The 15,005-nt window shown below is 31.2% G+C and overlaps 2 protein-coding genes across 2 annotated transcripts; one reads left to right on the plus strand and one right to left on the minus strand.

The window, feature by feature from the left end:
• Positions 1-909: 909 nt before the first annotated feature.
• On the plus strand, positions 910-5,368 carry LOC109790330 (elongation factor 2). Its single transcript, XM_020349465.3, has 4 exons — positions 910-1,218; positions 2,117-2,161; positions 2,251-2,338; positions 2,697-5,368. The coding sequence occupies exons 2-4, from the start codon at positions 2,159-2,161 to the stop codon at positions 5,135-5,137; spliced, it is 2,532 nt and encodes an 843-aa protein (XP_020205054.1). The 5' UTR covers positions 910-1,218; positions 2,117-2,158; the 3' UTR covers positions 5,138-5,368.
• A 5,017-nt stretch (positions 5,369-10,385) lies between these two features.
• LOC109790327 (tropinone reductase homolog At5g06060) lies at positions 10,386-12,445 on the minus strand. Its single transcript, XM_020349462.2, has 5 exons — positions 12,272-12,445; positions 11,360-11,567; positions 11,062-11,278; positions 10,882-10,988; positions 10,386-10,804 (listed from the first exon to the last, which is right to left on the minus strand). The coding sequence occupies exons 1-5, from the start codon at positions 12,355-12,357 to the stop codon at positions 10,616-10,618; spliced, it is 807 nt and encodes a 268-aa protein (XP_020205051.2). The 5' UTR covers positions 12,358-12,445; the 3' UTR covers positions 10,386-10,615.
• Between the last annotated feature and the right edge of the window lie 2,560 nt (positions 12,446-15,005).

Below are 15,005 nucleotides of genomic sequence, written 5' to 3' on the forward strand. Positions count from 1 at the left end.
TTTTAAAAATAATAAAAATTAAAATCAAAATAATTTAAATATTAAAAATTTTAAAATTTCTCATCCAAACATATCATAAATGCATTTATATAGGAAGGTTGATGATAAACACACCTCCACTCTCGTATAAGCACACCTCATTTTTTTAAAAATATATATAAAATGTCTAAATTACCCTTAAAAAAATGAAATTCCTAAATTTACACCCCCTTCCCCGCACCCCCTTTCCCGCATCCCACACCCCCCTTCCCCGCATCCTAACACCTCCACTCTCGTATAAGCACACTCCTTCCCCGCACCCCCTTCCCTGCACCTTTTCCAAATTGTGTTTGAGAAATTAGGTGGGCTTCTATTCAAGCCTGGCGGGAGTAACTTGCAGCATGCAACAGCATTCTCATTTCTGTTTCTGGTTTATGCTGGCTATTTGAAAAAGACTAATCAACAGATTGATTGTGGTGGTAATGTTTTGGCTTCTCCAACGCGACTCAAACAAATAGCAAGAAGCCAGGTATATATGCAAATTTTAGATTTAACTATACTTTTAAGTCCATATGATAACTCAACGATTTGTTTTTATATGTTTACTGTACATGTATACATTTATGCAGGTGGATTACATACTTGGAAGCAATCCATAGAATATGTCATACATGGTTGGATACGGAGGAAAATATCCTGAAAGAATACATCATCGTGCGTCGTCATTGCCATCCATAGATGAGTACCGTGGCCACATTGGTTGCAAAGAAGGATCCTTTTATTTTCAAACCCAGAATCCAAACCCCAACTTGCTTTCAGGAACTCTTAAACACTTGGGGTGCGGGGAAGGGGGGTGCGGGGTGCGGGGAAGGGGGTGCGGGGTGCGGGGAAGGGGGGTGCGAGGTACGGGGGTGCGGAGAAGAGGGTATAAATTTAAGAATTTCATTTTTTTTAAGGGTAATTTAAACATTTTATATATTTTTTTTTTAAAAAGGGGGTGTGCTTATACGAGAGTGGAAGTGTATCATCTGCCATATAGGAAGTATCTAGCCCAATGGTTAACTAATTTTTGCTGGTTCAAGCCCAGTCCAGTCGGGCCCAGAATGAGAGAGAACCCTACGGTGCAGAATATTTTGGCATATACTTTTCTGCTCTTCTTTCTCACACCACACTGTATATATAGCTGATCACAGAGAAAGAAAAAGCTGCGATTCCTTTGCAGCCTCTCTCTCTTTCAGGGTTTGTTTTATATGGCTCTATTTTTTGCTTAATGCCATTTTAACTCCCATTGTGATTAAACTGATTCCTGCATTGTTGGTTGAATTGACTGATTATCATATACTCTGTATGTAGCTACATTGTTTGAGATATTTTGTAATTTTCGCATGCCTCAATTTTGCATGATTACACCTTCATCGTCATTATTTTTTTTTCTTTTGGGTTGATCAATTTAAAGGCTTGATTTTTTTCACTAAGCATTTCTATTTCCAGAACTCGGTGCAACCAAGATTGTGATAGTGTTTCTGCAACATTGTTTTAGTTTTTGATGATGTTAATTAATAATTAATATTCACTTTTTTTTGTGTTACTCTGTTTCACGTATCTGAATCAATCGTTACTCAGTTTCTGTTTTATTGAGTAGTTGGAAAGTGGCTGGAGTGAAAATGATTTTGAGCCAACGTTAATTTTCTACTTCTATTGTAACGTCATTTTTGTTTCAAAGTCTCCATGTTTCCTCTTTTCATGTAACTAACCACATGGATTAATAGACTACCGGTACATTTTTTATTTTGAAATTCTCCGATACATTGTTTTGCTGAATTTTGATTGTTGTATTTCGTTCATTTTTTTTCATATTGTACAGAGCACCTTCTGTGGATTTTGAAAACTTTAGCCGATTTGGAACATACTCTTTTACAGGCCTTAGCAAACAAACTATTTAATTTGCTTGAAGTTATTTGTTAGGATCCTAACAAAATTAATTTGAGTCACAATGAATCATTTGTTAGCAGTTTCAATTTATCATATTATAATAATTCTTTGGTAATTTTTTCAGAGTATGTTGTGTTCAAACAGATTATATGTGATTCTGGACCCTTTCTGTATATGAGCTAATTGTTCTTTAATTCATTTGCAGTCACATTATTTTGACTTGTTTTTGGTGCAAGGAAACGTCAAGATGGTAAGTCAAAAACTTTGCTAAAATACCCTGTTGGTGTATTTTCATTAACTATTCATCACGTAAACTGTGAGATCTGTCAATGCGTGCAGGTGAAGTTTACAGCTGAAGAGCTTCGTCGCATTATGGACTACAAGCACAACATTCGTAATATGTCTGTTATTGCTCATGTTGATCATGGTATGGGTCAAACTGGCACAATTTTTTGTTCTGGTTACTTCTTTTCTGTTATACACTTTCCAGATGTGAATTTGATTTTGTAATTTTGTCTCTGTTCCTTATATGGAATCATGGTTATTATGCTATTTTGTTTAAAAAGTATCTTATGGTTAGTCAATGGAGATTTTCAATTGCATCTATTCTGTTCTTTTTATCATCATCCAGTGGGATAAGGCATAGGTTGTTGCTGTTTATTGTTTTCTGAGTATCATTGTGGTATCATAATTATTTGTCATACTAAAAAGTTACCTTGTTGTTTCTTTTGCTAAATGATGTATTTGTCTAAATGATAGTGGGGTGTTGTTATCTCTAAATTCAGGAAAATCAACTCTTACGGATTCTCTAGTGGCTGCTGCTGGTATTATTGCACAAGAAGTTGCTGGAGATGTTCGGATGACAGATACTCGTCAAGATGAAGCTGAGCGTGGCATCACAATCAAGTCTACTGGTATCTCTCTTTACTATGAAATGTCCAATGATTCTCTCAAGAACTTCAAGGGAGAACGGAATGGGAATGAGTACCTCATCAACCTTATTGACTCTCCTGGGCACGTGGACTTCTCTTCTGAGGTTACAGCTGCCCTGCGCATTACTGATGGGGCACTTGTGGTGGTAGATTGTGTTGAGGGGGTCTGTGTCCAAACTGAAACAGTTCTCCGTCAGGCTCTTGGTGAAAGGATTCGGCCTGTTTTGACTGTTAACAAGATGGATAGGTGTTTCCTTGAGCTTCAGGTGGATGGAGAAGAAGCTTATCAGACATTTCAAAGGGTTATTGAGAATGCTAATGTGATTATGGCTACATATGAAGATCCCCTTCTTGGTGATGTTCAGGTCTACCCAGAGAAAGGAACTGTTGCTTTTTCTGCTGGTTTGCATGGCTGGGCTTTCACTCTGACCAACTTTGCTAAAATGTATGCCTCAAAGTTTGGTGTTGATGAGGCAAAGATGATGGAAAGGCTCTGGGGTGAGAATTTCTTTGATCCAGCCACCAAGAAATGGACCAGCAAGAATACTGGTTCTGCTACATGCAAGCGTGGTTTTGTTCAGTTTTGTTATGAGCCTATCAAACAGATAATTTCAACTTGTATGAATGATCAGAAGGACAAGCTGTGGCCTATGTTGCAAAAACTTGGAATCACCATGAAATCTGAAGAGAAAGACCTAATGGGTAAAGCTCTAATGAAACGTGTCATGCAGACCTGGCTCCCAGCAAGCACTGCACTTCTGGAGATGATGATTTTCCATCTTCCGTCCCCTTCAAAGGCCCAAAAGTATCGTGTAGAGAACTTGTATGAGGGCCCCCTTGACGATGTTTATTCTACTGCTATCAGGAATTGTGATCCCGATGGACCTTTAATGCTTTATGTTTCAAAGATGATTCCTGCATCTGACAAGGGCAGATTTTTTGCTTTTGGCCGTGTTTTCTCTGGAAGGGTCTCAACTGGTTTGAAAGTTAGAATTATGGGTCCAAATTATGTCCCTGGAGAGAAAAAAGACTTGTATGTCAAGAGTGTGCAAAGGACTGTAATTTGGATGGGGAAAAGGCAAGAAACTGTTGAGGATGTGCCTTGTGGTAACACTGTTGCCATGGTTGGATTGGACCAATTTATCACCAAGAATGCAACATTAACAAATGAAAAGGAAGTTGATGCACACCCTATCCGAGCTATGAAGTTTTCTGTCTCACCTGTTGTTCGTGTTGCTGTCCAGTGCAAGGTTGCTTCGGATCTTCCTAAACTTGTTGAAGGTCTTAAACGATTGGCCAAATCTGATCCTATGGTCGTGTGTACGATAGAGGAGTCTGGAGAGCACATTGTTGCTGGTGCTGGAGAACTCCACCTTGAGATCTGTTTGAAGGACTTGCAGGATGATTTCATGGGTGGAGCTGAGATTATTAAGTCAGATCCCGTTGTCTCCTTCCGTGAGACTGTCTTAGAGAGATCTTGCCGCACTGTGATGAGCAAGTCACCCAACAAGCACAACCGTCTATACATGGAGGCCAGACCCTTGGAGGAAGGGCTTCCTGAGGCTATTGATGATGGTCGTATTGGTCCAAGGGATGACCCCAAAGTTCGTTCTAAAATTTTGTCTGAAGAATTTGGTTGGGATAAGGATCTTGCAAAGAAAATCTGGTGTTTTGGACCTGATACTCTGGGACCTAATATGGTGGTTGATATGTGTAAAGGTGTTCAATACCTGAACGAAATTAAAGACTCTGTTGTTGCTGGTTTCCAGTGGGCATCAAGAGAAGGTGCATTGGCTGAAGAAAACATGAGGGCCATCTGCTTTGAAGTGTGTGATGTTGTTCTCCATGCTGATGCTATTCACAGAGGTGGTGGTCAGATCATTCCTACTGCCAGGAGAGTATTTTATGCTTCCATGTTGACTGCAAAGCCTAGGCTTCTTGAGCCCGTGTACCTGGTTGAAATACAGGCACCTGAGCAGGCTCTTGGTGGCATCTACAGTGTTCTTAACCAGAAACGTGGGCATGTATTCGAGGAAATGCAGCGCCCTGGTACCCCATTATACAACATTAAGGCATACCTCCCTGTCATTGAGTCCTTCGGCTTCTCAAGCACATTGAGGGCTGCAACATCAGGCCAGGCTTTCCCCCAGTGCGTATTTGATCACTGGGATATGATGTCATCTGATCCATTGGAGTCTGGATCACAAGCTTCACAGCTTGTTGCTGACATTCGTAAGAGGAAAGGTTTGAAGGAGCAAATGACACCACTTTCAGAATATGAGGACAAGATTTAAGTAATCTAGCACGTTGAACCTTAGTATTCAGTTTTTTAAAGTTTAGAATTTTGTTTTGTTTCTCTTCTATTGCCAATTAAAGTTAAAGAAAAGCTTTGCTGTACTCAGCTGTTAATTGCCTCTTATGGGTTTTAGCCTTTTAGGAATTGTAGATAACGTAAAGGCAGCGTTGCATCGTCTTCGATTGAACTATTTCGGAGAAGTTCAATTTAAAATTACTGTTTTCCTTCATACGCTACTTATATTTTAGCATGGTTTGTGCGGTACTTCAATTTTAAAACAAATTGAGGTGAAAACATTTGAGATGGCATTATCATTTGCGGTCGCGTAGCCAAAATTAGATGTTCACAGAATCACAAACGCCTTGCACCACCTTTTAGTGCTACAAAGGTAAGCAGTCCAATCCGAATTGATTTTTTTTTAATTTAGTAATTCATCTTTTTACATTTTTTTTAAATTTAGTTCGCAAAGTTAGACATTTGTTTATAATTTATGAAATTTTATAAAATATTTTTTATATTCTCGTGCATGAATTACTATATCATATTACTATTTCATGATATTATTTGTATGTATCAAATTTTAATTTAATCCCTACTTGTATTTTTTTTTATTAATCTCCAAGTCATAGCATTATGGAGTTTTAGCAGGTAGGATTAAAATATGATTCACACAAATGATATGAAATAATAATCTAATATAGTTGTTCAAGTAAAAAAATATATAAAAAAATATTTTGTGAAATCTTATGGATCATAAACAAATTTCTAATCTCAAGAACTAAAATATAAACAATAAAGAATTTAATTACAATTTCAAGTCTTTATTTAAAAGAAAACTGGTTGGACCACTAAAGATAGTTAATAAAAAATAAAAACAAAAAATACAAGTTTGACGTATATTAAATGGATCAAGATATTGTATATTTATTATTGTCGTTAAACATGGCCAATTACATATTATACACTGTAATTATAATTATAATGACAACTACAGAATTTGTGATTATTGCAAGATATGGAAGTGATAAAATAGAAGCAAGGGACTTCACTCTTTATTCTTAATATTAATTAATATCTTTATATATAAAAAGAAAAAAAGAGTTACAACAATTAATATCGACAATTTTTTTATCATTATTTGAAGTTTAATGATTTTTAATATATATATATATATATATATTAATTTTATCATTTATATTTTAAAATAAATTATGCATGAATATATATAATAACTGTAGAGTTATACACTTATACTTATTTAATTATCAAGAGAATCATTGAGAAAATTTTAAATGATGCAATGGGAATTCAAAACTTTGAATGAATTAAAAGTAATTATAATTTTTAAGACAATTCGCATTTTAATAATTTAATGTAATATATATGTTATACGCGGTAGAATGATACTTCTTTAATTGTTGAGAGAATCTTAAACAATATATTTGGTATATTTAAACTTTATTTGTTTTAATAGATATTGTTATTTCTCCATTTATCTAGAATTCTCTTATGTCATATTCTCTCAATTTTTTGGTATTTTTCCCAATTTTTCTATAGGATCTTAATATGCATAAAGCAAACAACTTTTTCATTATATACATGTAGTAAAAATAAATTATACCAATAAATATTTTTTAATAACTATCATTTAGAACACTAAATACCGTGAAATAAGGTCATACAACATATTTCATTCTCTAAAAGTGAACAATTTTTCATATAAATACATATAAGAAGAAGAAGAAACTCTACTACTAAACATCCTTCAACAAGTATCATTTAAAGTGTTAAATACTATGGAACAATTCTAAAAAATCGTGATTATACATATTTCATTTTTAGGAAGTTATTCTCATCGAATAATTTTAACTTGTATAAATGAACTTTAATCATCATATTTTCATCATTATATTTCTTTTCATTATTAAGTAGTTTATTTGTCATTTCATTTCAAAAGCAAGTCTCGTGCATAACCTACTTATTTTGTACTATCGTTCATTGATATATGCAAACATGTTTGGTTTGCAATTTGTAGAAATTATCCAAAAACAAGTCTTTTGCTATGAACATGTTTGCTTTCCAATTGTAGAAGAGGTTGAGATATATAGTAACCTAACCCGATTCTTTTGGATCCACCAGTGATTAAGGATGTAAGCAGGTTGCGTTGGACCAGATTTGGATAAACTCATTATCTGAGCCAATCAAAATTTAACGGGTTGGGTTGGTTCAGATTTGTGTATTTTTTTTAAAAAAATCTAATCCAACCCTACCAATCACGAATGAGTTGGGTTACATTGGGTTAATCAAGTCAACATAATTTATATTTAATTTTTTGTAAAAATTTAAATATTTTAAAATAGATGTAAATCATTTGGTACATTATTGCAAATTCAATGTTATAAACCTATAAAGTAAACAATGATACAAATTAAATTATAAAATAAATATTAATTTATTACATTATTATCAACTCAAAAAATCAACATTAATTAATACAAAATAAAACTTAAAATAAATATATTATATTGTTATAATGTTATCAACCTAAAACACAATTTTTTTTTACTAAATAAGAGTAACAATAAGTATTATCTTGAACAAATAATTATTCAAATATTATTATTATTATTATTATTAAATATTTGAATGAGTTCGAATTCACATATTACCCATACATGTATGTATACATCCTTTAAGAGTCATCATTCCCGTCAAAGACCATCTGCTGCTTACCTCAGTCATTTCTCGTCGATTCTCTACAATCAAGGAGTAGCCTCTGAAATATCTCACACTTCTTATTAGTATACTACTAACTTCTCAATGGCTAATATTTATTTATATTCTCCAAAGAATGGTTAATATTCTCCAAAGGAAAAACATGAGAAATTATTTCTTTTTCTTTGAAAGATATAATAATGCATTAAAAAGTGGAAATCACAGCCAAATACGTACTTTTATAATAATTTATTAGGAAACTCTTTATATCTTTATTAAAAATAAAATAAAAATAAAAATAAATAATAAAAATGTATTGATCAATATAATGATTGGTCCTTCAATTTTAAGTCTTAAATTTGATAAAAATATTTTTTTTTACAATAAAATAAAATAATAGTATCCCAAATATAAAGATAAGTAATTACTTAAAAACAGTATCCTGTATAGATATAAATAATAACTAAAACGTCTTTTTGGGTGTTGAGAAAGAGCGGTTAAGGTTGGACCATGGAGAATAGTTTTGAACCTGCAGTAGACACGCTTCAGTTAGTGCACAACCTACTATTATGAACATATGAGACAAAGTATACAGGTTTTCTACCCAAATAAAAAGTATTAATTACAAAAACATCGTTAGTCATGTCTAAAATAAATTCTAAATCTAACGAGTTTTCTATTATTTATTTAATTTGGTTGTTGTCTATCTCCATGATTTCCATTAATCGTTATCAATTCATTTCATAATTTATAAATTTAAATATTTATTATATAAATTTTGGTTGAGATCATGAAAAATTGATTTATCTAATTTTCTTTTTTGTTATTCTCGCTGTTTAGTGCTAGGTGTTATATTCTCTTTTCCCCTTCTAGTATTAAAAAAAAATATTGACTATACATTTTTTCTATGAACATATTTGACCATGCATAAAGGTATTTTTTTATTTTTTTATGAAAGAGTTTTTGAAATTTATAAATCATTGGGATAGTTCTATCAGAATATGTACTTCTTCCATTAAAGTTATAACACTTGGTATATATATATATATATATATATATATATATATATATATTCATATTTCAAAATATTTTTAAAGAAGAAATAAGTGAAAAAAAAATTAAGAAAACCAACTATAAAAAACAATATATGTACGAGTAAGCAAGTTTTGACGCCATTTTTCTAAATTATATGTTTAACCTACTTATTTACATATTTTAAAATCAATATTCATTAATCTAACACTTAATACATTGACTTTTGTGGTAAAGCATTCCTTTTCTATTAATTAAATCCCCTTTATCTCATTCATATTTCATTAACTTTTAATACATAATTTTTTGTAGTAGTTTTTGTGATTTTCTTTCGCTGCATAATACTATTTACCTAATTCTTAATTTAGATCACATTACAATACATTCTATTTTTTTTTTATAATACTTAATAAAAAAATATTAAATAATAATAAATACATGTCTGTTTTCATTTTTTTTAATTTTTATGAAAGAGTATTTGAAATTTATAAATCATCAAGATACTGCTATAAGAATATATGTATTTCTTCCATTAAAGTTATAAAACTTGATATACATATTTTTTCCCCATATTTTAAAATATTTTTGAGGAAAAAATAAGATTAAAAAAAAGCATAAAAAATCATCACAAGTGAAACTAAGAGTTTTTGGGACTTGGTTGATATATGAAGCACAAAAAACATTTGGGAAGTCTAAGAGTATCTCCAATGAAGGTTGCTTATAAGCAATTCTTGTGCCACATCACTGCCAAATTAGTTGACTCACTTTATGGATTGCTTAAATTTTAGCAGAGTTACTTCTACAAACAATTTTCTAAAATTTAAGCAACCCACAAAGTGAGACAGAGCTAATGTGACATATGGAGTTGCTTATAAGCAACTCCGTTGCAGATGCTCTAAAGGAGTTTACAAAGGTGAACACGAAGTCACGAACAAACTCCATACTTCGTATTTAGGCAGAGAAATTCACAATCGTGAACTCGAACAGAATAATAGTAGTTAATATACAAGTGTTTAAATTATAATTTATTTACATGACAACATATGAACAATTAATAATAATTAATAAATTAAAATTAAAAATAAAAAATTATTTATAATTAAAATTTTATTATAAACACTTATATATCAATGTATTATTACGTTGAATATATTATTGTCATTATAATTATTATCATCTTTATAATTATGATTATTTTTGTTATTATCTTTATTATTATTATTCTTATCATTACTAATTTAATTGTGAAAGAGTTGGAGATAAGAAAAAAACAATGATGTGATAATGAAAGTGATGATTGTCACGGTGATGGTAATTGTGGAGTTATGTTTGTCGTCATTGCTTACGATCATAACTCCACAGTTACCATTTTTCTAACGAATAAATAGAGTCGTGTTGAACCTTTCGTGCTAATAAAAATTTGATCACTCCACGTGAATTCACTTTGTAGGACAAGTCAATTTTGAAGTTAGCAACCAAAAAGCGAACTGATACAGATCTGCAGTAATATCTGGCATTTATTATCACCATTAAGCATGGCCCATTACATTGAAAGACAAACTTTGTGATTATTCATAATTGCAATTCCAACCCATGTTTTCTTTTTCGCTGAAATTTTCACCTGTGCAAAGGATAAGATTGAACCAAAGGACACACACACTCTTTATTCTTATTATTAATTAAGAGTTAAGACAAAGACTAGTACAACAGGAGTGCACAGGCCTTGCTTCTATTCAAAGTCTGCATGGAGACCATTCACCGTTAGCCCGCCATCAACACAAATGGTTTGTCCTGTTATGAAAGAGGCTGCAGGTAAGCACAGAAACGCCACCAATGAAGATACCTCCTCTGCCTCTCCTATTCGTCCAAGTGGGGTTTGCGAAATGAAACCATCATGAATTTTTGGATATTTAAGAACCTGTAAAGAAATGTGTGTTACTAACACTTCTCATGCAATGATTCTCTAATTAACAAGAATGCTACTTAGAAAATTACTTCGGCAGCAAGAGCGGTTTTGATTGGCCCTGGTGCTACGGAATTAGTCCTTATGTTGTCTTTGGCCCACTCACAAGCCAAATTTTTTGTCAATTGGTTCATTGCTCCTGCATGTCAATTACATAGGTAATTATCATATCAACATGAATGAAAAAATACAATGAAAGAAATGATTATTACCTTTTGTTGCACCATAAACGGATCCTACATTTATCGACACCACACCAGCAATGGATGATACAAAAACGATGCTTGCAGCCTCTGAAGCTTTTAGGAGAGGATGTGCAATCTGGCTTATGTGGTAAGAGGATTCAAGATTGGTACTAATCAGAAGTGAGAAATCTTCCTCCGTAACATCCAAAGTCCGTTTGGGTACGTTTGTTCCCACGTTGTTTACCTACACCAGTTTATAAATGTGACAAATACTAAGTACTAAAACGAATACTTAAATTTCATGGCATTCAAATGAATTACTGACAAGAATGTTGAGTTTGCCATTAAACTCAGAGGAGACTCTAGCTATGAGCTCTTTTCTGTCTGCACGTGACGCCATGTCACAAACTGAACCGGTTACTCTGTATCCTTTTGCGGTCCATTGATGTAAGCATTCATTGAGTTGAGCTTCGTTACGAGAGCAAGTGTGTACTCTGGCTCCAAGCTGTGCCAGCTCCTCCACAATAGCATATCTATAGTAAGAATATCTCAGAGAAATTGTGAGAAATAAGTCTCATGTTACTCTCTAGTTGTACAATTATTATTGTCTTTGATATGGGACAAATTAAGGGTGTTAATGGATCGATTTTTAAAAAAAATTTGAATCGAACCGTTTTATAAAAGTGAATCAGTTAATCCATCCATTTTTTATAAAGTGGATTGGTTTGATTTTTTTAAAATATGGGTCGGTTTGGTGCGGTGCAGTTATCCACTTTTTACTCATATATGGATCAGTTTTTTTAAAAGACCAAATCGAACCGAACCGAACCGATCCATTTTATAAAAATGAATCAGATAACTGAACCAGTTTTATAAAGTGATTCGGTTCAGATTTTTTTCAAAATGAATCAGATTTTTCAATACAGATCAGGTCGGTTATGGATCGATTCGAATCAATTTGAATTTTTTGTACACTCCTGGTACAAATCACTAAAAATTAAACAACTAGCTTGGTTGTAATTAATTATTTTTTTAATCCATCATATTCGAACTCTACTAAAAAAAAATTATAACACTAACACATTTTGTTTAATATCTCAGCATAGTTGTCGTTGTCAATTGATAGCAGAGAAACATGTATTTTTAGTAACGACTTTCAAATTAAGAATATATGTAGAAGGAATATAAAATGAAATGAATTAATGTGTGGAAGAAGAACTTGAGATAGTAACCTAACCCGATTCCTTTGGATCCACCGGTGACCAAAGCCGTCATCCCTTGCAAAGACCATCTGTTTTTGCTACCTATGTTTACCTGAGCCATTTCTCTTCTCTATCTCTAAAATATCCCACACTTTCACACAAGTATTGCTAACTTCTCAATGGCTAATATTTATAGTAATGCTAGGCCTCTTTACTAGATAAAATTCAGACCTAACATGTATGCTGTTTATCGAAATTATTTTCCCACATCTATCTTATCCAGTGTTGAGTAATGGCTTACATAAGGTTGAAAAGAATTAATTGTATGTGGGGACTATGTTTTGTCTCATATGGAATGTACATCTCCTGCAGCCAGTTAGGATTTACTTGTGAGTTTTGAGTGTAAAACTCGTCTACTTATTATCAACCAAAATCTTTTTTATTTATTAAACAAATGTGTACAATTATACATTTTTCCTCTGTCCAGGTCTTTTTCTTTTCTTATTATGAAACATGTTAGATAGACTATTAGGGTTAACATAGTGGTTGAGTAGGTAGGGTTAGCATATAATGGTTGGGTGGGGAAGGATTGAGGTAATTAGAAGTATGAGGACATAAGTTCAATTCTCGCGATCATCTTTATAATTTTTTCTATCTTTACAAAAAAAAGAAAAGTTGTTAGATCTACAAAATATACATTTTTGCAAACTAAGTTAAAATATTATAGAATATCATTAGTCTTATCTGAAAGAAATTTTGAGCTTTTAATTATTTATTAGATTGTCGATCTACCTGATCACATTTAAAAATAATATATAATTAAGTTATTAATTATTTTTATAATTAATTTTTTTGAATATGTATTATAAACAATAGTGAAGACCATAAAAAATCAGTAGTTTTAAAATACAAGTTTGTTTAGATAAACTTTTTCAAAAACACTTAAAACAAAAAAATAGTATAATAAAAAGTTGAGTATTTTTTTTAAATTAAAATTATTTAATGCATAAATTAAAAATTAAATTTTAAAAAATATAATATATATGAGAATTTTTATAAATTAATTTATGCAAAAACTAATTTTAATTTATAAAAAAATTTATTTTATTTTTTCTTTTTATTTTTCTCTCCTAAAACAGTGTATGGAAAACTTTATAATACGTATTTAATAATTTCTTCTATTGGTGGCAGTCAAAATTGACAAGTTTTGGTGGCGTACTTTTTTGGCTACTAGCTAATTCAAGTAAAATTTCCAGTTTTAACTAAATTATTTGAAACATTTTTAGAATTTTTTTGGCTACTAGCTAATTCAAGTAAAATTTCCAGTTTTAACTAAATTATTTGAAACATTTTTAGAAATATATATATACTGATTATTTAATTTTTAAAAGTAGTTTATTTACAATACGGTAGAAAAGTTTAACAACTATACAGTAAATTATTAAAAAAAAAAACTAACCATTTATGAAGGTGGAGAGATTTTATTCCTATTTATTTACGAATTAATATTTTTTTAAAAAAATTAATATTGCTAGTTTAATAAATTATGTGGTAAAAAAATAGAAAAAATATTATTATATAAATTATTATGAGTCTTTTTTCTCTTATAAATCTTCTTTTAGAAATAATCTTGATTCAACAAAGTCACTAATTTGAACACTACTTTTAACGGAATTTTGAACCCTTTCACGTGCAAGACTAATTCCTTCTAGTCTTTTGCTAATACTGTAGACCCAACTCCCATTAGTATATTTTTGTTTAAGTTATTGTGTGAATAACATATTTTTTAAAATGTAAATATGTAGTTTTTCAAATTTAATAATGTATTTGATTAAATTCAAATTTAGAAGGCTGTTTTACTAAATCTCACCGGATGAAATCGAAATTTTCTGTTCAAAGTTAGGGGGATAAATAGTGAATTTTTTTCTTTCTTTTGACTAGTATATGTAATCTTAGCAAATATTAATTTCTTACACTGCTACTCTGCTAGTTTTAAAACTTATGTCCTTTACACTGTGTCTGTCTGGTATACAGGAGATTGATAGGAGGAGAAGGGTTGAGGAAGAAAGTGAGAAGAAGTAGGTAGGAGGAGAATGGATGAGGAAGGTGAGGGGAGGTTAGTAGGAGGAGAATGGTTGAGGGAGAATGTGAGTAAAAATTGGTAGGAAATGTTAATTATTTTAGTAGTATTATATATTGAGATATTAATTGTTTTTGTTATTATTGTTATTAAAAGTATTTATTATTATTTGTCAACAGATTAATTTCTTTTATATTATATTAGTGGAATTGAGATATTTCATATCTTTATTAAAAATTAAAAAAAAAGAGATTAAATAAGATAAATGGAGTGAGTCTTAAAAGAGAGATGATTATCTATTTTTTTTACATTTTTTCATATTTTTTGTTGTGAAACTCTAACGTATTTGACTTCAAGTATATGAGTTTAAACACATCCTAATGTAAGTCTTGAGAATTAAATTGGTTATTGAGTTGCATTAGAAGTCTATTGAGAATTCGCTTTCAAGACGGTGATTTTTGTCACGACATAATATTCTCTTTTATTATTATTTTTTAATATTTTCTAACAATCTGAAAGCAAATTCTTTATCTTTTATTATTGTATTGTTCTAATAAATTTGTTGTTTATGAAATTGATTTGGTTAATGTATCAAAACTTAAACTCTTTGATGAAACTAACAACAATATGACAAATCCAAAGATTGTTAATATTCTCTAAGTAATTGGAGACTGACAATATTTTGAAGA

The sequence above is a fragment of the Cajanus cajan genome, chromosome 8 (genome assembly GCF_000230855.2).
Source record: "Cajanus cajan strain Asha chromosome 8, NIPB_CcT2T_4, whole genome shotgun sequence".
Lineage (NCBI taxonomy): Eukaryota > Viridiplantae > Streptophyta > Magnoliopsida > Fabales > Fabaceae > Cajanus > Cajanus cajan.